At 50.4% G+C, this 22,986-nt stretch overlaps 1 protein-coding gene across 5 annotated transcripts; it reads right to left on the bottom strand.

Moving 5' to 3' along the window:
• Window positions 1-2,520: 2,520 nt before the first annotated feature.
• Window positions 2,521-22,494, bottom strand: MTHFSD (methenyltetrahydrofolate synthetase domain containing). 5 transcript variants are annotated; one of them, XM_037040240.1, is made up of 8 exons: window positions 22,444-22,494; window positions 18,626-18,729; window positions 17,282-17,395; window positions 14,208-14,321; window positions 11,353-11,443; window positions 7,886-7,998; window positions 7,465-7,590; window positions 2,521-3,339 (listed from the first exon to the last, which is right to left on the bottom strand). In XM_037040240.1, exons 1-8 carry the CDS (start codon window positions 22,457-22,459, stop codon window positions 2,848-2,850), a joined length of 1,170 nt encoding a protein of 389 aa, XP_036896135.1. In that variant the 5' UTR covers window positions 22,460-22,494; the 3' UTR covers window positions 2,521-2,847. The 5 variants fall into 5 exon arrangements, with proteins under 5 accessions (XP_036896135.1, XP_036896134.1, XP_036896136.1 ...); XM_037040239.1 differs by lacking the exon at window positions 17,282-17,395 and adding an exon at window positions 17,136-17,249; XM_037040241.1 differs by lacking the exons at window positions 17,282-17,395; window positions 22,444-22,494 and adding exons at window positions 17,136-17,249; window positions 22,218-22,422.
• Window positions 22,495-22,986: the final 492 nt, after the last annotated feature.

The following is a 22,986-nucleotide window of genomic DNA, read 5'->3' as shown; positions in this document are numbered from 1 at the left end:
AATCTAAGTGATGGTGACTGGCAAAGCTCCGAAGAAATGCATAATGTTAGCACTGGCCAAGCCTTAGAAACCAGCGTGTTTGACCCTTTCATTCCAGAGATGAGGAAGCTAAAACCTGGACCCACCACAGGGCCTGCCCAGGGCACGTGAGCGGGGATGCCAGTGGAACCTTTGCTGCTGTGCTCCCAGGGCCAGCGTCCATTGTTGAGTGTTTGGAAGCTGTGCAACTGCAGCTTTGGCACGAATCAGATCTACTGGCGAAGCTCAGCACCGTTTAGGAGAACACAGGGCAGGACTCAGAAATCGGGACAGCGCCACTTAAAAGATGTCTCTGTCTCTCAGCACCCTGTCAGGGGGTCAGGTCCCACTATCTCACCATATCATTATGTGATGCAGTTATGGTCCTGACAAGCACTCAGAGTCTTGGGAACCAATCTGAGTGCCCTTCTGGCAGCTCTGGGAAACGCCATCCAAGGCCCGCCTGAGGTGGGCAGAGGAACCCTCGGTGGGCACAGGCCACCGCCTGTGCTTGTATTTCAGGCATGTGCTCTTTAGTTTTCCTTATTCTCATTTTCCACAAATACAAAAATGACAAAGTCAAAATACCAATAAATCTAGATCATTCTGTCTGCAAGTGACAGAAAAACCCAAGCAACCCGGCTGAGCCCAGAGGGAGCATTCCCCATGTGTGTAGCTCAGCAGCCCGAGGGGCTGGCGTCAAGCACCACTGGACACAGGGCTTTGGGTGCTACGGCCAGGATACAGCTTCTCCCTCTTTGGGGTGGATGGATCCGTTCACATATTACGTTTTTCCTGAGTTGCCATGTCTTTTCCGGGAGTTGTTCTTGCACCTGGGGTACAGCGGGGAGTGAAAAGCCTAGGTAGAGAAATACTTCCTGTTCTCCTGGAATGCCATCCTAATGGTGGCAAGTCAACAACAAAAACAAAACAAGAACATGCAAAACTGAAGCAAAGGAAAACAGACTGAGGAGGAGAGATGATCGGGTTGCTGCTCTGGAATGGGTGGTCAGAAACTGGCTGTGCAGAGGGTGGGGCCTGCATTTACTGAGCAAATCCAAGGACAGTGACAATCATTAAACAGGAAGTGGGGCCCAGAGGCTAGAGGGGAGAGCCCTCAGACACAGGTCCCTCGAGGCATCACCCCAACAGGAAGATGGTCTGCATCTCTGACAGGACCTGATTCTGCTTTACTGCCTCAGGAGGAGGAAGAAAAGATTTCTCCTGGCCCAGTAACAGCTCAGCCAATGGGAGGCTGCCGTAACCCAGCCAATGAAAAGTCACTCCAGCCCCGGTGGGGCCCCATGGCCCAGCTGTCAGCGGGTTGGAGCATCCTCCAGGGCCAGTCAGGGCACACACCCAGGTTGCAGATTGGGTCCCCAGTTGGGGCGCATATGGGAGGCATCCAATCTGTGCTTCTCTGTCTCTCTCTCTCTCCAACTTTCTCTCTAAAATCAATAAAAACGTATCTTTTGGTGAGAAAAAAAAAAGGGAAGGGAAGAAAAGAAAAAAGAAAAGCCAGTACACTTTCAAATTCCAGTTTCCTCCAACGAGCTCTTCGTTTACAGAGCCCCTCCAAAACCCACGAAGAACAGCTCCCTCCTTTGTTTCAGAGACTCTCACACGGTTCCTCAGACCACGTGCCCCAAACTGATTCTTCGTTGTTTCCGAATAAGCCCCTTTGTTGGTGAGAGACCTGTTTGTTTAAGGTCCACAGGATAGACTTTCTTTCTGAAGTCTCCACAGTATCTTCGTTGCACAATCAGGAAGAAAATGCTTTCCCAAGGGAGACGGAGTACCTTGAGAAGATTTTCCTCAGAGTTGGTGCAAGACCTGACTCTTGAGGCTTAATAACGTACTTAAAATACGCCCTGTGAGACCCTCTGGTGAAAAATAAAATCTCTACTTAAATGCTTATTTTGACTTTCTGCCCAGGGTCAACTGCAACAGTGCTTCTGTTTAGAAAGCACAGTTCAGCCAAAATCCAGCTTGTTTTTTAGGGACAAGAAACTGGAGGAGAAAACTCAGAAAACGTAAGGCACTGGGCGAAGGGAGTGCGGGGGCATCAGCGGGACTTGGTTTGTGGTACAGGCTGGCAGGACCCCCTCCCCAAGGCCAGCACCTCCCATGGACAGTGGTCCCCGTGTGCCCGAGCAGCTGGCCCTAGTGCACGGCGAGGCCTGGAGCGAGAAGGCTCAAAAGGTAAGGAGGGGACAGGGGTGAGACAGCTCGACCAAGCGTCTGCGTCAGAGCAGCTCTCCACGTCTGCCGCCAGGACGGGGTGGAGACGGGGGCTGTACCCAGGAGGCTGAAGTACTGGGCTCCTGCCAACTGAATACAGCTGCCCCTCCGGCAGCGCCAGGCCAAGGAGCCTGGGGCACAAGCACGGTTTCCGGTTTGCCCCGTTGTGCTCCTGCCTTTGGTGCCTGCCGGGACCTCTCCAAGCAGGGCCCTCTGTCCATCCTGTTCAAATCCCCTACTGCCCTCAAGACATGAACTCTCTTAAATCACTGTCCCCATTTACTCCCGCTTGTCTATTGCTCAATTGGTCCCCTAAACACTCTCGAGTGGCACTTCTTCAGAGAAACCAGCATGGCCGGGACATCGAACAGGCTAAAGGACCACGATAAACCAGAACTGAATGCACCAAGTTTTCCGCCTCCTAAATGCTGCAAGCCTACCCCTGGTTCATTTCCCCTTCTCAACAGGAGACCACCAGCTAGGCCCTGATGGCCATGACTTCCTAGAAAGAACTGAACTTTTTCAGTGCAGCTCACGTACCAACAGCCCCACTGCACCCCACTATGTAGGTCTCTGAAGTTCCATGTGTTACAGGTCCGATGGTCGGGAAACAGGGTGTGGCTCTCCAGCACGGCCACCGGTCATGTCACGGGCCCTCTGCTGCCTGGCCAGCGCCACCCTCAAGGTGCTGGCACCCAGGTGTAAGCCCTGCAGACAGGAGACAGCCCTCTGGGCCTCAGCTGGGTCCTGGTAGTGGAGGAAGGCCCTGTGCTGTGGCCCCTGCCAGGTGAGCTGCAGTGGGGCCGCATCACGCTCCCTGAGGGCTCTCTTCAGCTCACTCACTCGGGCGTCCCCGGGGAGGTTCCCAATGTAAACAGAGTTGGAAGGCACATCCTCCCCAAGCTCCGGCTGCGGTGGGTCACAGGGTCTTCTGACAGCGCTTGGGGGAGCTGCGTGGGGGCTGTGGGTTCCCACCACGTGCTGGTGCTCATCCTGAAGGGCGACATCTTTCCCAGCCTGCTTCTCTCGGGAGCGGAGGCTTCTGAGTATCGGGATCTTCCCCATCATCTCACAGCTGATCTGAAAAAGGAAAGCGGTCCCAGCTACTCTCAGGTGGGCTGAAAGGGACCGGCACTTGGTCCTGAGGGAGGATAAGTGGAAATCCCATGGGGACCTCGGCCACACGTGCTCTCGGCGCATCTCTATCTGTGCATGCAAGGTCACATGCGCCAACGGACTAGATGCGAATGGTCCCACCTGGCCTCTGTGATGTGGGTCCCCCACTGCATCGGTAGCTTTGAAGCCTGTCCCTGCCCTGGCTTAAGATACGCGCATGGCAGCTGGCAAGAACGGGCAGCTTTCTTGTCTCCTCCAGCCCAGAAAACAGAAAACTGAAGGCCTCCTACCCAGAGGGGAAGCAGCTGAGCTCACTGGTACGAGGCTGACAGGGCCACAGAGGGCGGCTCCCCTGGAGACTCCCCAGGACAACGGGGTTTTTTAAATTTCTAAACTATTTTTGCCTGCATACCTATCCCCTCCCCCTGATCTCTGCCATCAGGCAGGATGAGGTCTTTAACCAGCCACAGGAATCTCCTCCTCCTCTCCCCTCCTCCACTGAGGGCGCATTTCTCAGAGAGATGTGTCGGTGAAAACATGGGGTCAAGGCAAGTCTGAAGTAGAACGCTACCTTTCAAAACAGTTCTAGCAATGAGTTTAAAATAACATACACTAAACAAAATGGTAAGTCTCAATGAATAGGGCTTCTATACAAAGGACATCTTTGGCTTTTTAGCCTAATGAATTAACAAATATTTCCTGAAACCTGCAATGAAGGATACCAGTAAATGAGGCTCAACCACGGAGGCCGCCTGAACAGGCTGGAAGTGCCTCTGCCGGGCCTGCAGTGTGGAGCGGACCGGCTCCGCCCCGGCGGGGCAGAGACACTGGGAACGTCCGCCTGCTGGGGCAGGCTGAGCCCAGTCGACTAAGCCCGGGGCAGGATGGGTCTAGTATTATCAGAGGGATCAGGAGGTAGAAAAGGAACAGAAAAGCACTCTTCTGTCCCTTTGACGATCCTCATCTTTAACGATACTTTCTGTCTTTATTGTGGGCACGAAGCCAGCAGGCAATCAGTTGCAAGGGGGCAAGCAGCGGCCCAGACACAGGCCCCCCGACGTGTGCACACTGGAGTGCAGATCAGCGCACGCGGAGACAGGTGCAATTTTTCTACAAAAATAAACAGTCTGACCAGCATCAGTGCTCTTGTTATATTCAGAAGCCTATGTAACTTAGAGCAATGGTTCTTATTTTTGGCAGGGTGTCAGGGACCTTTGAAAGACACTGCGGTTCCCTCCCCAGGACTCCCCCACAATTCTGTATACAATTTCCCAGTGTCTGTTCAAGGACTTTCAAACCACAAGAAGTGCACGGCCCCCAGGTTAAAAGTCAAATAATTAGAGTAAGAGTTAAAGAAACACAAACACCTAAGGATAGTCAAGAGCCTTCTTGCGAACTGAACCGAGTACCTGGTTCTCTCTCCCAGTGCTCAGCACACAATACTCTCCACCTCAGCAAAGCCTATTCTGTGGGTCAGAGCCCCTGCCGCGTGGATGCCACCCTTGCTCCCTGGCACGGCCGTGGCCAAAGCCCCTGCGGGGGGACCTGCCCTCTCTGGTCTTTAGAGCGGCACACCGACTCTCAGCTGCCAGGGAAAGGTTGTGCTCAGAAGGACGGGCTCCTCTGATGCTGTCCATTTTTCAGACACACATGCAAAAATCGTGTCTATGCCATGGATATCCACAAGACGTGACTACTCTTTTCTGATCAAAAGGAATTTTTTGCCCACTCATCTGTCCCTCGGCCCTTCTTTCAAACTGACTCATCGAAAGGTGATTAAATGCACAGAGCGGTACCCTAGAGGTTCCGGGTTCCAGAACCCCAAACGGTGACCTGAGCACAGACAACCCAACTCTTCCCCGTGTCCCGCTCCACCTTCTTAAAGAGTTCAGATCCTTGTGTTCTCTCAGAATATTTAAAAATGACTTAACTCGGTCACACTTCGATTTCTAAATTACTGGATCTGGAACTTAAAAAGGATGATTGAGTTAAAACTGCAATTACAATCAGAGAAAAAATGTGACCACATGCGCAGGGAAGAACCAAATGTTACCCCAGTCCCGGCGGCGGCGGCGGCAGCGGGCACCCGCGGGCCTCGCCTCCTGGTGAACACTGCGCTTCCACCAGGGCCGCTCTACAGCCACCCGGCCGGGCGGGCACCCCTGCGCATTTCTGCCCGCTGGGACCACAAAGCTCCCAAGGGCAGAAGGAAGTATGCTCAGGAAACCTGGCCCACGGGGCTAGGCTCTGCACTCAGGCAGCAGGAACTCATTTTATTGTTTTATTTCTTTTTTTAGTATTTTTATTTTTTTAGAGAGAGGGGAAGGGAGGGAGAAAGAGAGAAAAACATCAAGGTCCAAGAGCAACATCAATCGGCTGCCTCTTCCATGAACCCCAACCAGAGACCAAATCTGCAACCCAGGCATGTGCCCTGACCAGGAATTGAACTTGCGACCTTTCACTTTGCAGGATGATGCCCAACCCACTGAGCCACACCAGTCAGGGAAAACTTCATTCTAAAACATGTCACGTGAAGCAAAAATATGTCCTTCTGCACACACTACAGAGCTAGAACATGCACCAGTTATATGCCGCTGAAGAATAATGAATATGTTTAAACCACAAGTTACAAATTCACTGAAAGTCTACAGCGTGGCCACACTGGCATATACACCCAAAGGGATCTTCAGAAGCTGCAATGCACAAATGCATGGCTTTCCTGTAAAGCTGTTTGTTTCCACAGCAGCACATTTGTTGGATAAGAGGAATGACAAAGTCAATCTCCATTCGCCTGCTCTTCCACCCTGCCCCGCCCACACTCCCCCACAAGTTCTCAACGGAAAAACCTCCTGCCTACAAGGCTTTCAAGTTCTGAACGGACGAATCTCCGGCTCCTGGCTTTTGTGAGCTGCTGGCCATTTCCCTGCAGAATGGTTCAGGCTGACTGATGCCTCACAGCTGACAGGCTCTGGGAGCCACATGCACAGGCCGGACACTACACTCGGGACAGGTCCACGCAGTGGACCTGGCCAGCAGTTAGGAACAGTCGTCACATTTTCTCAACTGCCACGTGAAATGAAAGATTTTGCTTGCTAATCAAACACAAAAAACATTCCCGTCCTTCCGTAATTAAAAAAATGGTATAAAGCAAACTTGATTTTCTTTTATGTGCTACAATCACACTTCACTGAAGCACACGGGTATCAGTCACTTATAAATATATATTCTCTTTAATGATTACATTAACGGACTTGTCCCCTACGAATACTGCCATGCACAACATAAGCCAGAAATCTGACTCTCACGACATCTGCTTCCAACCCAAAAGAAGAGACCTGGGTTCTAATCTAACCTCAGCCACACACTGGTTTTATGATTTTGGATGAGCTGCATTCTTTCTGGCTCTTACTTTACTTGACTAGAGAGGAGGGGACTGGGATGGGTGATCTCTAAAATCCCTGTCATTCTAAAACTCTAGGGCATGTTTGAGCAGCTGCAGGCAAAGATAAACAGAAACACCAGAAGTATTTCTAATATGAAATACAACTCACCAAAATGATTAGTTCTCTTGCATGAGACTAAAACTTAGCTGTTGATGAAAATGCTTTGAGGTCCCTCCAAATGCCCAAGGTGAAAAAATTCTGGTGTGAGCACACTCAGAAGAATATGAAGCCAGAAAATGGGTTGCCTCCCACAGATGCCATTCATGCCCTGAAGGGTCCACTAGCTTTCCAATGACAGTATCTCTTAAGTAGTATGCAAATAAATTCAGGTCATTAGCCCTCCTAGTAGACTTGGTCATTTCTGCCATCTACAGCTAGATGTCTCGTCCAAGGAGACCTTGAGCCCGGCTGCTTATCGGAATCCCACTGGTTTGCAAAGTAGAGTCTTAGGCCCTTGCCTGGAGAGAGAGAGTCAGAAGCCAAATTATTCAAAAGCTCACAGTAACTCTAACTACAGCCACCCCAGGCCTGGGGACAACTGCCGTGCCAGGTGGAGAACACAGCAAGAGAGGAGATGACTCTAAGCGATGGCCCAGAGCTGGCTGCGGGATGCTGCGGCTGCCCTCAATGCCATCCCGTGACCCACCTTAGACCACAGGACTCCTGCTGGTCTGGGGCGCATGCACCCTGTGGTGATGACTCTCGTTGGAGTGAGGATATAGTCCACTGTGAGGTCGTGACCCTCGAGGAGCGCTTCAGGTATGTCGACAACCTGGTCAGACAGAGGTGGATAAAGGAGCTGATGGAGAACAGGGCTCCCGTCCTGCCCGCTGCCCCGCTCGGCAGGAGCACGCCGCCGCCCCAGCCCCACTGGGCGGAGGAGGCCTAGCTGCCCATCGCTGAGCAGGCTCGGCCCCAGCACCACTCACACACAGGGCGGACTGAAGCCAGAGACCAGCCTGCCGCCGCCTATCTCTTGCTCTCCTGGCCCTTCTCTCCCTGCCGCCTTCCCTCCCCCTCACTCTCCGAGGAGCACGGCAGAGGCTCTGCTTGGCCACAGGAAGCACCTGGCAGTCGTGGACGATGGTGACCACTGGCGTTCCCGGGCTGACGGCTCCCATCGACGCCATCAGGGCATATTCAAGATCAGCATAGCCTTCTCCCTTCCCAATCCTCCAGCCTAAAAGACAACACAGGGTGTCAGTCTCTCTGCAGGGTCCGGGGAGACAGTCTGGAGCAAACTTTCCATTACATCACAGTGAAGGGAGAGACCTGGGACCAATATCCCTGGCCCTCCGGCAGAAACTTCCGCAGCACCCCCGTGGGCAGCCCACTAAGGGGTGGACTGGACTTACAGGACTCAAAGGGGAGTAACTACGCTGAGCACACACAGTGGCCAGCACAGCGTGTGACCTGCAGACCCCTCCAACACGCTACACAAGGGAACAGCGCTCACATTTATGTGAGCTTTGTGTTAGCAGGACTACTTACAAATAAAGAAAGAATCGTTTTTAACTGACGAACAAAATACAAACAGAGGCATGGATACACGGGACAGGCTGACAGCTATCAGAAGAGAAGAGGGGGGACTGGATGAAAGAAGGTGAAGGGATTAGCCAAAGAACATACATGCATGACCCATGGACACGGAAAACAGTGTGGTGTCGGCCAGAGGGAATGGGGGCGGGGCTGGGAGGACACCTGCAATAGTGTCAACAATAAAAATAATCTTTTTCATCTCTTTCCCTTGAAGGAAAAATAAAAACTCTAAAATCAGAGATACGTGATTTAGGATGGCGTAGCCTTACCTTGTAAGAAGCACTAACAGCCATCCAACGCGACCCTATAGTTCCCGAAGGAGGACGGTCTCGGCAGTAAAGAGCTACTTGTGCCAACTGGTAAATAGCTGGCACATTGGAGAGATTACCATCCGGAGCTAAGCAGGAGGAGGGAATGCAGCAAGACAGTAACCATTCAAATGGCTTCTGGCTCCTGAAATGAGCCTCCACACTCACTCCTCTTGGTAGGAAGCCCAGGACAGGGCAGAAATTGTGACTTCCACTTAACATCAGCAGCAGCATCACCACCAGAGTTCAAGCCTCGCTGCTCATACACCGTTCTAAGACTCAGATCTAATCGTGCTACTTGTTACAATGAAAAGCCTTCAACTGAGCATGCAAAGAAATAAGAGAAAGACAATTCAACAAAAAATAGCAGAGGATATGACCAGTCCACAGAAAGAAACAAGCAGATGAACAGCACACATGAGAGCGTTCAACTTCACTAGTAACTAAACTAAATGCAAATGCAAGACAAATGAAATGCCAGTGTTCACCATGAGATGGATAAATTACAGTTGGGTGATTCCAGTTATTGACAAGGGAATAGGGAGAGAGGCAAGGCACACGGGCTGGGGGTGTGAGGCAGGCAACCTTCCTGGTGGGAAATCTGACAACAGCCAACAGGATTTAAAATCCACCCTTTGCTTCGGCAGTTCCTCCCCGAAAATAGTCCCCAAAGGCCCACCCACTAAGCTGTATGACCAGACAACACCTCATCCTGACACTATGTGAAAGGGAAAACCACCCAGCTCTGGAGGGGACTAAGTGTCCCTTGGCCGGGGCTCTCCCACGGAAGGAGGCCCGCTGGCGCAGAAGACTTCGGAGTGCACCATCCGCACGGCCTCATGCGCCATGGCTGTCCCTCCTGTGCAAACAGGTGTGGGATGAACGCACGGCCCACACAGACTGTGCGCCACACCTGCAGTGCCTCCCGTGGTGAAGGCGCCATGTACTTTGACACAAGGAACTGCCAGCCATGGGGACTGGGGAGCAGGAGGAAGGGAATCACGGAGGCGCTGCTTTCCGTGCCACTTGAATGGTACAAGCGTGTGCATGGAGGTTTTGTTGTCTTAATCGGGTGGTTATCGGGATGATGACATTTACAAAACTGTTTCTTCTTCACACATCCCGAGCTAAAAAGAAAAACTCCTGATCATCTTTTGAAAGAAGACATCTTTGCTAATTTCCCACTGCCAACACACCCTGTACCCTGGCTTCAAGGCTCTGGGAAAGCTGGCCCCACCAGCAAAGGGCTTTGCTAGGTAACAGGCCCCTCCCTCTCCTCTTCCACCTCGAAAACAATGGGTATGCAGAGCTCGCCCTGGTGCCACCTCTGAGATGCTGCCCAGCTGAAGGCTCATGGGTCGCCCCTCTGACCCCACTAACGCCCATCCCAACTTGCTCTTCTGACACCGAGCACAACGCACGGCGGTTGGGCAAGTGTCCGCTCCTCCCGCCCACTGTGGGCCCAGCCTGCCGCCTGGCTCCTGACCTGTAGTAGGCCGTGTGCATACCCACCCCTGATGATACAGATACAGTGGCTGTAACTGCACACAGGAAAAGTGAAGATAAAGAACTATAATACCTCATATACTAACTCAGACAGCTGGGAAAAACAGTAAATTTTAAGTGAAGGTTTTGAAGGCCAGCATTTAAAAACACCAAGCTCAAGACTGACTCTGAGCATCTCTCACCAACTATTTACTGGGAACCTCTCCTGAAGAATGAACTTGATTTTGGCTGATTAATTTTTAAATAGAGAGCTTTGAGGATGAGAGATACTGTCTTAGGACAGTATCTCTTCTTTTTTATATATATATATTATTTATTTATTTATTTTTAGAGGGGGAGGGAAGGAGAGAAATATCAATGTATGGTTGCCTCTTGTGAGTCCCCTGCTGGGAACTGGCCTGCAACCCACGCATGTGCCCTGACTGGGAATCAAACTGCGATCGTATGGTTCACAGGCCCGCGCTCAATCCACTGAGCTACACCAGCCAGGGGACAGTATCTCTTCTTATCTCTTAGAGGGATGGGAAGGGAGAGAACACTTTCCTAGGGGGAGCCTCAAATCCCACTGTATAAATGCAGGTTTGAGGTGGGCTGATCCCACCAAAGAATAAGCGGATTGTTTTCAAAGAGCACGAAGCTGGGCCTGGGGCAGAGCAGGGTGGAGGGGAAGAGGTGCCTGGGAACACAGGGGCCCAAGTCCCAAGGGTTGCTTGGCAGAGCGCAGGCCCCAGGCCTCGCGGGCAGGCCGGGGCACCTTGTCTGGTCCAGGAGGCTGCTGCTGCATAACAAAAACAAGGTTTAGTGCTTAATGTTTTTCCATTTCCTGGAGGCTCTCCAAAACCAACTATTTACTGACGCACTGCAAATAAAGTCAGCGCCAGGCCCAGTTAACTGAAGAACAGAGGCAAAACCTCTCACCACCTGAAGAGAGATTGTCTCACTTTATTTTTCCTGTTGAGAAGAGTGAAAATACTGTAAAGGTGTTGAGTGGGACCAGGAGTGGGAAGGAGGGAGTTCATGCCTCAAAATGAACGGCAGACGCACTTGGTCTGGGAGCCAGGCGCGCGTCCAGAAAGCCGAGACCACTCTCCATCAGTGTCTACGAGGCGAACAGAGAGCTGGCAGGACAGCCAGCTGCAGGGGAAGGGGTCACAGCCGCGAGTTTCTGTTTTTAATCTTACCTTTTTCAGAAACGGCGACAGACCCCACCACGACTAAGTCCACAAGGACCCTGGAGTCCAAGCCGACGGGCACGCTGTAGTTCCTCACGCCCTGTGGACAGAGACAGGGACCTCAAAGCTTCCCCGGGAGTGGCCACTCTGCCTCCTAACTCACAGGCGAGGAGCCATCAGGGTCTGAATCGACCCTTTGGGAGAAACAAACACTCGTACAGCCCTACAGCAAACACGTGGCCCCGCAGAAATGGCATTTCGGGAAACCCACTGTGGGCCAGTTTCCTACATTCCTCCCACTTCCCCCAGGAAAGATGCCAGGAGGAACTGACAGCACAAATGGACAGGATATTAATCTCGTAATATTCAGCAAATCATTTCTCTCCATGACAAAGAAAAAGCACAGTAGCGAGAACACAGGCTCAGCAGTCACACAGAGGTGGGTCCGGATGCCTCTGCCCCGCGACCTCAGCAGGAGGAAGCACTCTGAGCTCCAGTGCCTCACCTTTAAGGCAGGGCCACTACCACAGGGCTTAGTGAACTGATGTCAGAATGACAGGATGTCACAGAGGTAAAATCTGGCACGAGACAAAGCCAGTAAACATGGGTGCCATGGTAACTCAGTATGAAACGCTGGAGGCTATGCGCAGCATACTCACTTCTGAAATATTACTCATTCGATCAAAATGCACCAAAAGCACACCCATGTGCACTAACTCGTGGAGGCCTGTACTCAACGAACAGGGAAGCCGACATGGTCAGGATGCTGATGACAAGGCTGCAGGTGAATTTGGGAAGTTGGACCGGAGCGGTATATGGAGCAGTACCCGGCAGAAGCGAGCCTCTGGGCTTGGTACCGGCCCCTCTACAGTACATGACCAGCCACTTTCAGGACGAGTGCATGTGGTGAGTTTGGGAGACTCCCGACAGTCAAACCAGTCAATGGCGCACACCACTCCCACCATGGGGAAGCCTGTCTTTTCTTAATCACACAGGGGCCACAGAGGCAGGGAGCTGGAGTCCAAAGCCCTTTTCCCGGCTCTGTGTTAAAGGGCTGTCTGGCAGCCTTGGTGAGCAGACAGTTGTGCGGGGGTTTCTGTTTAAGAACTGGCTGACACATTTCCTCTCCCCTCATGCAGTCGGCTTCACCTGGTAAGTCTAGCCAGACAGAGCACGCCCACCCAGGGGTCTCCAGGTTCTCTAAGGTCATGTGCAAATCAACAAAAAGAACATATGATGCGCAGAAGGACTCATCACGTGATTAACACACTTTTCAGTCTGCCCGCAGGGGTGGTCACCAGAACACTCCTTTGTCACAGTAAATACAAAGACAACGGTGACAGACACAGACCCCATGACAGTGGCAGGGGGCTGAGGTGGTGAGGGACAAACTCGGAGATGTACCTGCCAAGAAATAAGGCACTATCAAGTGTCCCGGGGTGGACACGCCCTGTGGCAGTATTTCCACCACTGCTTGGTAAGCAAAATAATGACTGTGCTAAAATTTGCGTGTGCACATCGAGGTGGCTATTGGTGTCTCTCTCCACTGTACCATTTCCCCTACGCCATAAAGTAAATGAAAATCTTTTGGGGTTTGTGACTCTGAATCTCTGATTTCAGTGCAGTATCTCACGTTATCAAAAAGCCCGAGCTCTGCCGTTCAACCCATGTAAAGTCCTGTCATGAGAACTGGCCTGGCTCCCCTGGGCCCAGCTCCACTTTCAGGAGAGCATGCGTGGGACTGGTTGGGGCCAGCATATCATGGGGACCTCCTGGCAGTGAGCAGTGTGGTGGCCACCTTCCAGAAAGGAAAGGAACGCTCTCACGGTGCTCTGACCTGGACCTGAGTTCCAAGAAGAGACCGCTGTCCCGGCCGCAAACCTAGGACCTACAACTGATCACAGTGCCCACGGGCTCCACGACATGGGCTCAAGTCTGCGGCCCTCATTCCCAAGTGCAGTCAATCAAAAGGTCTGCATTTCTGAGCAGCGACCAGAACCATTTCTGTCTTTTATTCTTCTACCCTTATTTTTCCCTTTGCTTCTTCTTCCACACATATTTTATTATTTTACTTTATAAGTATTATTAAAGCCACATCAAATTCTATTTCTGGAATAAAACAGGTTATCGATAAATAACAATAAAACATTTAGTTTTCTACATTAGACTTAAGTGGAAAATCCCTTATAAAAGGAGTATCTTGATGCTCTATTTTTTATTACAGTAAATTAAGAAATCAAATGACTTGAGTGTTCTTTAGGATTCTGAAATGCCACCAAATTCTATTTCTTTATCTGTGAAGTAAGTACAGGACGAATTCCATCGTAATACACCCTGATGTAATACTTACACACTTTGGTTTTACTACATTGTGAGACATTCAGGAAAATCTTATACACATACAAGATATATATTTATATTTATATATATTAATCACACACACGCTTTCATTAATTTGGAACTGTGAGGCAATTTCTTAGTGAACGCGTTTTGGAAACTATCCCGGGCCCCGCCAGCTCTGGAGGCTGCGAGGAAACGCTGCGGAGCACTGAACTTGTCACAGACTGACACTAGACGGCGCCAGAGCGCTGGCTGCTTTGTTTTCCCTTTTCCTCTTAAACAGAATTTATAATTTGCCAGCTTGGTGCAAAATAGAAACCAAGTTACAAAAATGGAATCCGTGTATTCATAGTTTCTCTCCTTGGCTCCCTTAATGACAGGATTGCTGAATACTTTAACATCTCTGTTCACTTGACTTTGTTAAAAATACATTTCAAACTCTGTGGCATATTTTATGCTGTTCTAACTCACCGGAAGTTGCAGCTGAGAACGGTCTCTCCTTGGTGAGTGCTTCTCGCCCTTACCTGAGAGGTGGCGCATTTCCTCAGGATGTCTTTAGTTGCCCCAGGGGGTGGTGTGATCCTATTAAATAACCCTGTTCTCAGCCGTGGTGTTGGAACCAACAATGTTTTTTTGTTCTTTTAAAAGAAAGACAAACAGTAAATTACAAAATGAAATAGGAACTCTTTTGAGTATGTTTTAACATTTCAGGAATGGAAGCAAGTTACCATTATTTCCAATTTTTTGCAGTGTGCCAAAGAAATCACTAGTTTGCAAACAAGTAAACTATGTGTGGGGGTCACTACTTCGCCCCACCTTAGGATAAAAAGCAGGCATTTGTTACACTTGCCAGTTCTACTTTACCTGCCAATGAAAATTGTAACAGGTAAAAAATGACAATATGAATTCCAACAAAGGTCTGTCTTACAAAACTTCCAACCGTAACTTTCCTGTGTCGCCTGTTCTGAGCATTAAGTGCTATACAGTTATTGTTTTCATAGGAAACTGGAAACTATAGCTGCATTAGTAACATTATTCCATTAAGCACTTATATCTAGTTTCCTGTTCAATTCGCAGCCTAAGAGGTCAGCACTTGATATAATCAGTATTTTACACTGATCTCTGTCAACAGCTCTTTTCTTCTATTTAGTCCTCAGACTGTCAAAGTGGGGGCCCGAGCAGCAGCCGCAGAAACCCCTGGGCACTGGTTAGGAACGACCGGAAGCTCTGGGGGCGGGCAGGCCCAGCACCCTGCTTCAACACGCCCGCCTGGTCGTTGGTCATCGGGAGAACCACTGCCCAAGGGCATCTCTGTACATCGAGCAGGGGTAGGCTATAAGGCAATGATAAAATTTATAAACACTTCTTTGTGTAAAAAATAGTATATTTTAGTTTTTGTGCAGGAGATGGCAGCCTGGGACCAACAAAAGACCTATAAAATCATAGTCTGGCTTACCTAAACAGAAATTTTTCAACCACAAGAGTCTTCAACACCATAATGACCACATCTTATTTTTCGTTCTAGTGTTAAGTAATTTGGGTTCATCTCATTTGCAGTCTCTGGATGATTCTGGCTCCTCCCTCTTTTCGGGAAGCTGCTCACCCCCAGCTCAGTGGGTCTCGACCCCAGTTGCACGTTAGCATGGTCTGTGGGACTGGAAGACTCACCGAGGTCCAGACCACTCAGAGCCTCTGACTCAGAACCTGACGTGGGCAGATCACCTCCAAGCTCCCCGGAGGGTACTAGCCCGCGGCTGGGGCTGGCGAGGGCGGCCCAGGCCAGGGGCTCTCAAGCACCATCAGGTGCTCATTAAAACCAGACTTCAGTTCCAGGCCTGGGGTTGAGCCTGGGAAGCTCTGCATCCCCACCACAGGCCACTGTGTCCCCAGGTGTGGCCTGCGGCCGTATGCAGCACCATCCTTGCCTGCACTCAGGTGGGACTGTAGAACTTCCTAGGTGATTCTCAACCTGCTCAAGTTTGGAGAGACCTCAGAGGGACTGGTCACCCTGGGGCATGGCAGCTACAGGTGTCATTGTGTTTTTGCTCCTGCGTCCCCGTGCTTGACACAGGGTGCTGAAATGCAGCTCAGCCACTTATTTCCCCTAAATAAATAACGTCAGTGAGGGCTCAGCTGTGCCGCCCTGTCACCGGGCTGCACCCCTCCCACAGGCTGCCTTGGCCAAGTCTAAACTCTCCAACACATTCAAGGCTCGTGATTTTGTGCTCAGGGGCTGACAGGTAAGAACAACCTATGCCTCGCATAAGCCAAGAGTTGGCTCTGGTCCTGCGGTGGGTCACAGTCCTGGCTCTGTGGTTCCTGACATGGGGCTCAGCCAAGGCACTTGATCTGTCTGTGCCTGGTTTCTTCCATGTCACATGGGAACAGGGATCGCTCCTGCAGGTTTGTTGGTAAGATTCATGGATGCAGAGAACTGTTCAGATAGAAATGTGCCTCGCGTATAACTGCCCACTGTGGGTCCTTCACCGCCTCTGCTACCGTTATTGCCTCTAGTTCATTAAAGTATTTATGGACCAGGAAACTAAGGCTGGCAAGAAAGAATGGTTCCAGAAAAGCCTACCAGAGGCCCTCCCGGGGCTGCCCGCAAACAGAAGACAACGATTCCCTACACTGCACAGCTGAAAGAACCAGAGCAGCACCCCTCTGTCCCGGGAATTCGTTTCACCGCGTGGGACCAAAGGGGCCCCGCACAGCCACGGCTTCTCCGGAGCTGCAGGGGAACCGAGGGACCCCGTGAGGCGTGGTGGCCCAGACAGAATCCTGAAGACCACACCCCGCACTGCGGCCTCAGCGCCACATTCACAGTATTGGCAAAACAGTATCGCTGCTGCTCAGAATTTGTGGTTATTTGAACGTTACTGCTTTTATAGTTTTGTTTGTATTTAATTTATATGCTTATTTCTGTTTTATCATCACATAAGAGCTATGAGCATTACAATTTATACCAAGGTTATGTTTATACTTACCGAATTATAAGAAATTAATTTAAAGTAACCCTGGAGAAACTTTTTTTCTTGAAAGGGGCCTGTAAAGCTAAGAAACACTGTTCTAGTTTATATATTTTGGGGACTCACATCAGATTCCTTACTCACAGGTTATCAAGTTTCAAAGAACTACAATATTACAAATGCAGCAGAAGGAAATACACGTATCAGAACCTTTCCCTTCAGATGGAGCACATCTGAACTGAGAAGGCCTCCATGTCGTCATCTGGAATGTCCATCATCTCTGAATTTAGCAACACTCGGGACTCCCAACTGACCTACTGCTAAACGTGTGAAAGGCCTCAGGGCTGTTTCTCGACAAAACGACTCCAGGGCGCGTTCTGCATGGGAAGGAGTCAGAAGAACCATCTTCCTAAACACAGGACTGCACACATTCACCAGCCGCCAGCGCCGGCCATCCGGCCAGGGGCGGGAAGATGGGATTACCTGCAGGGCCAACAGCCGCACCCCTTCCAGCGGTTTATCAGGGTCCACTTTAACTTCCTGCGTTCTGGCAAAAACGTCTAGGTCTTTGATGCTGTGGCAAGCCCGAGAAGAGCCCTGGTTAGGCAAACAGACAGAGGCGCACTTACGTCAAGGACGAAGAAGCGAGCGTTTTTCTGGGGAGCATCAGGGTTGACTTTAACGGTTCTGGCCATTTTGAACTCCTGCAAGCGTGGGAAATGCTCGGCGGCACGAGAAGCACCCTGTTTTCAAATGCAGTTGCACGTTATTGAGAGGATAGCTGCGGCCTGAGCAGTTTGCTCCAGGGTCCCTCCAGATGGGCAAGAGCACTAATTGTGAAACAAGGTTTCAGAATCACCCAAAGAAACATCTAAGAAGGCAGTCAGGATAGAAGGGGGCTGAGAAAGCTAGCCTGGCCCCAATTTATTGCTGAAATAAAACATACACCCCCGCAAAGTGTACAAATCACGTAAAAGCTTAATGACTTGTCACAAAATGAACACACCTGTGCAACCACCACCTAAATCAAGACAGAGAATATAAATCAAGGTTACAGCGCTAACTGGGAACCTCCAACCCTCTCCTAGTTGATTTCCTTTTTAAAGATTATTATTGATTCTGTGCATCTCTCCCTGTACTTCAGCACATTTCTCTCCCTGGGGTAACAAGCACTAAAACAAAACAAAGTAGCAACGCAAACCATCCAACGGAACAGCTGTTCAGAAGGACAGGATGGCATCAGAACCAGCTCTGCTAAGGCCCAGAGAAGGGCTGGGCTTGCTTCTCGGAAGCCAAGCTGGGGTGAGAAAGTCCAGCCAAAATGGAGGTGATAGCAGGCAAATGGGCCACGTCCTCCGGGCCTGACCTGAGAGCAATCAGTGTATTTTCAAAACGTGCTCTTTTCCTCTTGGAAAACATCTATGCCGAAGATTATGAGCTGTGTACACTGCCTCTCTCAAGCAAACTCTTTCCTATCAGTACTATCCTAAAGAGACATATTTGATTGTCTTCTAATTGGAACAGTTGGGAAACTGAGGCCGGCATCGTCAGGGACTGGTGCGGGCTTCCCCTGTGCAAAGGTGCTAGCAGTGGGGCTTCTGTCCCAGAGCACGTCCCCCTCACTGTCCTTGGGGATCCAACTCTGTGAAAAGGCACCACAATAACATGCTTCCAGGACATTCCAGGATAAGCAGACATTTCACTCTGCAACAGACAGTAAACAGCAGACTGAGCGCCACCCCACGACAAGGGGCAACCAGCCAACCCACGCTGCAGAGACAGGCATGAGGCCCTGAGAGTGAAGCCTAAGTAACGTAAGGGACGTCTCCAAACACAAAGCCACCCCAGCCTGGTGGTTTGGATCTCAAGCCACCTGTTTGCCAAATGCGAATCCACCATGAAACATGATGGCAACTGCCTTACTAATGCTATTCGCGTAGGAACATCCTGTTTCCCTTTTGATGCCCCAGTACCTTGAAGTTGGGAATCCTGTGATGAACAGGTCGGGGAAAGTCAGCTATATTCTGTGACTCCATGTAGTCCCAGATCCGCTCACGGATGTCCTGTTTGGAAACACCTACCGCAACAAGGGCATGCCTCATTAGAACAGCAGGAAGGAATCCCACCGCACATGCATCCCAGGTCCTCCTGCGCGCCTGCTGCAGCCGCACCCCGTACCCCGTACCCTGCACCCCCTCCCAGGCCAGACTAGTGTCTCGGGCTTCTGACCTCTATGTCATCAAATCAGGGTTAGTGATATTTCTACACCCATGACTCAAGTCCAAAAATAAACTCAATATAATCTAAATGTTTAACCTGGTTCTACTAACCTGTGGCAGTAGGAGAGCAAAATGCAACCCAGACCAGGTAACTCAGCATTCCCAGAGACACCTGTTCCACTCAGTCAAGGCACCGTCATTTAACACTGTTTAGTCTTTTTAAAAAATTTTTTAAAGTTTTATTTATTTATTTATCTTAGAGAGAGGGGAAGGGAGGGAGAAAGAGAGGGAGGGAAACATCAATGTGTGGTTGCTTCTCATGTGTCCCCTACTGGGGACCTGGCCTGCAACCCAGGCATGTGCCCTGACTGGGAATCAAACCGGCAACTCTTTGCTTCACAGACCCCTGCTCAATCCACTGAGCCACACCAGCCAGGGCAACAGTTTAGTCTTGAAATAGCTAATTAGTTTACTCTTGCTGTAAATCCAGGAAGCTTGCCTTAACTATCAGTGATTTGTAAACCAGCTATTATTTGGGATTACCAACTACAACCCCTTTGTTAGTGTGGGAATCTTTTCTTTCAAATCCAACTTTGGAAATGTAATTTTGGGCAACACATGTATTTTGATTGGGGCAGTCCTAATAAAATTTGTATTAATTCTGGGTTCCTACTGGAGCAAAGAAATATTAAAAAGTTTCCAGTTAGGTAGAAAAAACAATACCAGCATATTCATATTAATACATTTTAAAATGCATTTTAAAATTGATACAAAATATTTTGTTTTTGTTGGTCCAAAAGGATAACCTTGTAGAGTTTGTTTCAAATCACTTCGATATCTACTATTTAGTTTATTTTCATAACAGTTTAGTATTTGATAAGTGTTGTGAATTATGTGGTAATCTTACTCATACACTCTTACTACCAACCTAGAAGTAGATTCAGTGCCCAAATGTAACTTACAATGAAATTACACCCAAAGGTCTCTGTAGGGATGTATCCACACAGTACTTGATGTGCATCTCACACTGGCAGCGAAAAGCTGGCCTTTTCTTTTCAGAGAGTGTAGGTGGTACTCACCACAACTAAACACACCCAGACTGTGAACCTGAGATTCTACACAGTGCGTGTGGCTGGGGCACCTCCCATCACTCAGACAGGAAGGAGGGGCAGGTTTAACCTCTCAGGTCCTCAGTCTCCCTTAAATGAGAGGAGGCTGCTCAAAAGTAACACAAGGAAGCAGCCCCACAGCCAGAGAAAGCTGGGAGTCACCTGGCTGGGCAGAGGGTGGGGACAGGCAGCCGGCTCTCACCATAAACATTTCTGAATTGTGTGGCTTGGAATTATGTGAATAAATTACACTCTAACAGCGAAGCTTCCTTCCTCACTGTATGCCAGGCCTCAAGTCCTTCCCCTAAGGCAATTGGTGCACCTGTTTCTTTTAGTGCATTCTTCCCCGGGTATCTCAGGCTGCACACAGGAGACACTTCTGTTCTCACCCTGGTTTTATTTTCCTCAGAGAGTGCACTATCCTGTAGCATATAGCTACACACTGCTCTGCACACTGTTGTTTTCACTCAGTATCTTGCAGATTAGTCCATATGCGCATAAAATGCACCCTTATTTTTTCAGTTGCATAGTATTCCACTATATGAGCAGGTCAAAATTTATTCAAGCAGTCCCTTAATGGGCAGTAAGTGGTTTCCAACCTTTTGTTACTGATATGTGTGTTCACACCCACCTGCCCATTTTACATCAATCTGTGAAGCCTCTATGTGTAGTTCTACGGTGTGAGAGCCACAGCCAAAGGTTCCTACTGCTTATGCCCTCAGACTGGACCTAGATCCCCTGGCATGGCATGCATGCAATATCCTTCCCAGCCAGACCCCAGAGCCTCCTGGAGCCTACTCCAAACCTTCCTGGTGCCTCTTAACTCTAGCTGTGCTTTTGAACCACTCCAGAAATCAAAAATGCAGACTCAGGTATGCTTAGGGAGCACACACCTTTCTGAAGATGCAGGCCGAAATTATACTGCCGTCAGCCTGGGTAGGACTATAGGGGCAGCTTCCAGCACTCAGCTGTTCTTTCGGCTGGGAGCTCTGCACCTCCTGGTCTCTGCTAGAAAGTCTGCTCCAGCTCCCTGTCTCTCCTGCAAACCCTGTCTTCAAGGCCCAGCTTTGGCACCACCTACATAAGTCTCCCCTCCATTCTGCTCCACAGTTCTGCAGATCCCTCTGTTGCAGGGGGTGGAATGAGCTGCACACCCCTGCTGGCCACTTCAGCCTCATCTCCCATCATTCTTCACTTCAAATTAAAAAAGTGGCTCAACCAGTGTAGGTCCCTGGCCCCACATGTCTGCCACCTCTCTCTTTCAGGCCTTAGTACTTCCTCTTCTCTCCTCCTCCCAGGTCCAGCTACTCCTCTTGCTTCAGAACTAGCTGAGCTGCCACCTCCCCCAGAGAGCATTCTCTGAACACTCAATTGCAGACAGATATCGTTCCTTTAAGAAGGCAGAGCACCCTCACTGTTGCCATTTTTTTCCCAAACAGAAACAATTACACTGCTATGACTGTCATAAGGCTTTACATCACCACTTTCACTAACAACCCAGAGGTCCTACTACATCCCCAGCACTGTGTGGGGCACTGTGGGACACAAGGAGTGTAGACATCAGGACCCTTGCCAGAGTCAATTAATCACACACGTATCAGTGCCTCCCATTTAGAAAGCAATGGGCTAATTGGGAGAAGAGGGAGAGAATAAAAGGTCACATCCTTGCCCTTGGAAAGTTATGAAAACATAGGAAATGATTAGGATAATAAAAGGTGACATATATTAATGTGTGAAATGCCTGAACCTTGTTCTGTAGTGGATGGTGAGGTCGGCTTGGGTTTTCCTTCTACTCTTCCTTCTACCTCTAGCTGAGCTCAGTCCTGGCCCTCGGCAGGCATCCCCAAAGGTCTTCCCCCCCCTCACTCCACTGTACTAACAGCAACTCTTTACTGTGCAGTTCACATGCTGCACGTGTAGCAAGGGCTGGAATGACACACTCTGGCGCGCTGTCCACTCTAGTGTGACCTTTGCCAGGCAACCCTGCAACCCATCACCAAAGCCCAGGGACTCTGGGGCATGCCTCCCCAGGGCCTGGTACATCCGAGGCCTCAGAAAGCTTTTGTTAAGAGGACAGTGATTTAAGTGCCGCAGCGTTTCATTTCAAGTGGTGTCCGGTCCTGCCCCTCACAGAAGCTGGAACCTCAGTTTCCCGTTCTGTGAAGTGAAAATTACATGAGAGGGCAGATCTCACAGGAGTAGATGACTGGTACGGGCGAGCGGACACGACCACCGACCCAGCAGGTAGCGCTCCTTCCTCTGATCTCGTCAACACCTAATCCCGCCAGGGTCCCACCCCCAAGCCCCACCCTCCGTCCCATTCCTTTCTCTTCGGCGGTTGCTCTACACTATCCTTTGTGACCCCTCCACGCGTCCCTTCTGTCGGCCCCCAGTGGTTCCTTCGCAGCCTGGGCCCTCTTTCTAGCGGCCCCACACCCCACAGTCTCTCCCACGAAACCTCACCCGCCCTGGACTCCATAGCGACGCGATCCGTGCGCGACTCCTCCCCGGGCGGGGTCGGCACAAAATGACGTCACCCGCGTGCGCTCTCCTACGCCTGCGCACTGGCCGCGAAGGGGGTTGGGAAATGGCGCCGTGGAGGACTGATGAGAGCAGACGAGGAGGGAAGGCCGCGAAGGAGGCTCGGGTGCTTTGGTTTGTTCGTGGAGGACGCCTGCATTGAGCATCTGCTCCGACGTGCGTTTGCTGGGTGCTGGGTCTACGGAAGGGAAGAAGCCCCTGGCCTCTCGTATCCCAAGGCCAATTCCAACACGTCCTGCTTCTTTTAATCCCCTTCATACCCAGATGCTGTCTCCTGCGGGAAGCCGCCTTGATTGCTTCTCCAGAATGAGACTCCTCTCCTCTGAGACCTACAAACCATTGCTGGCAGGCTGATGGGGTGGAATTCCCCGGGTCTGGGGTTAGATGCACCCCAGCCCCTGGGTGAGTCCTCAGTGGGCTCTGAGCCGGCCACACTTCGGGCTCACACCCCTTAGATGTTATTGT

This window comes from Sturnira hondurensis, unplaced genomic scaffold (assembly GCF_014824575.4).
Source record: "Sturnira hondurensis isolate 20B ecotype Veracruz unplaced genomic scaffold, ASM1482457v3 Scaffold0002597, whole genome shotgun sequence".
In the NCBI taxonomy this organism is placed as follows: domain Eukaryota; kingdom Metazoa; phylum Chordata; class Mammalia; order Chiroptera; family Phyllostomidae; genus Sturnira; species Sturnira hondurensis.
This window is presented reverse-complemented; position numbering and strand designations above follow the sequence as displayed.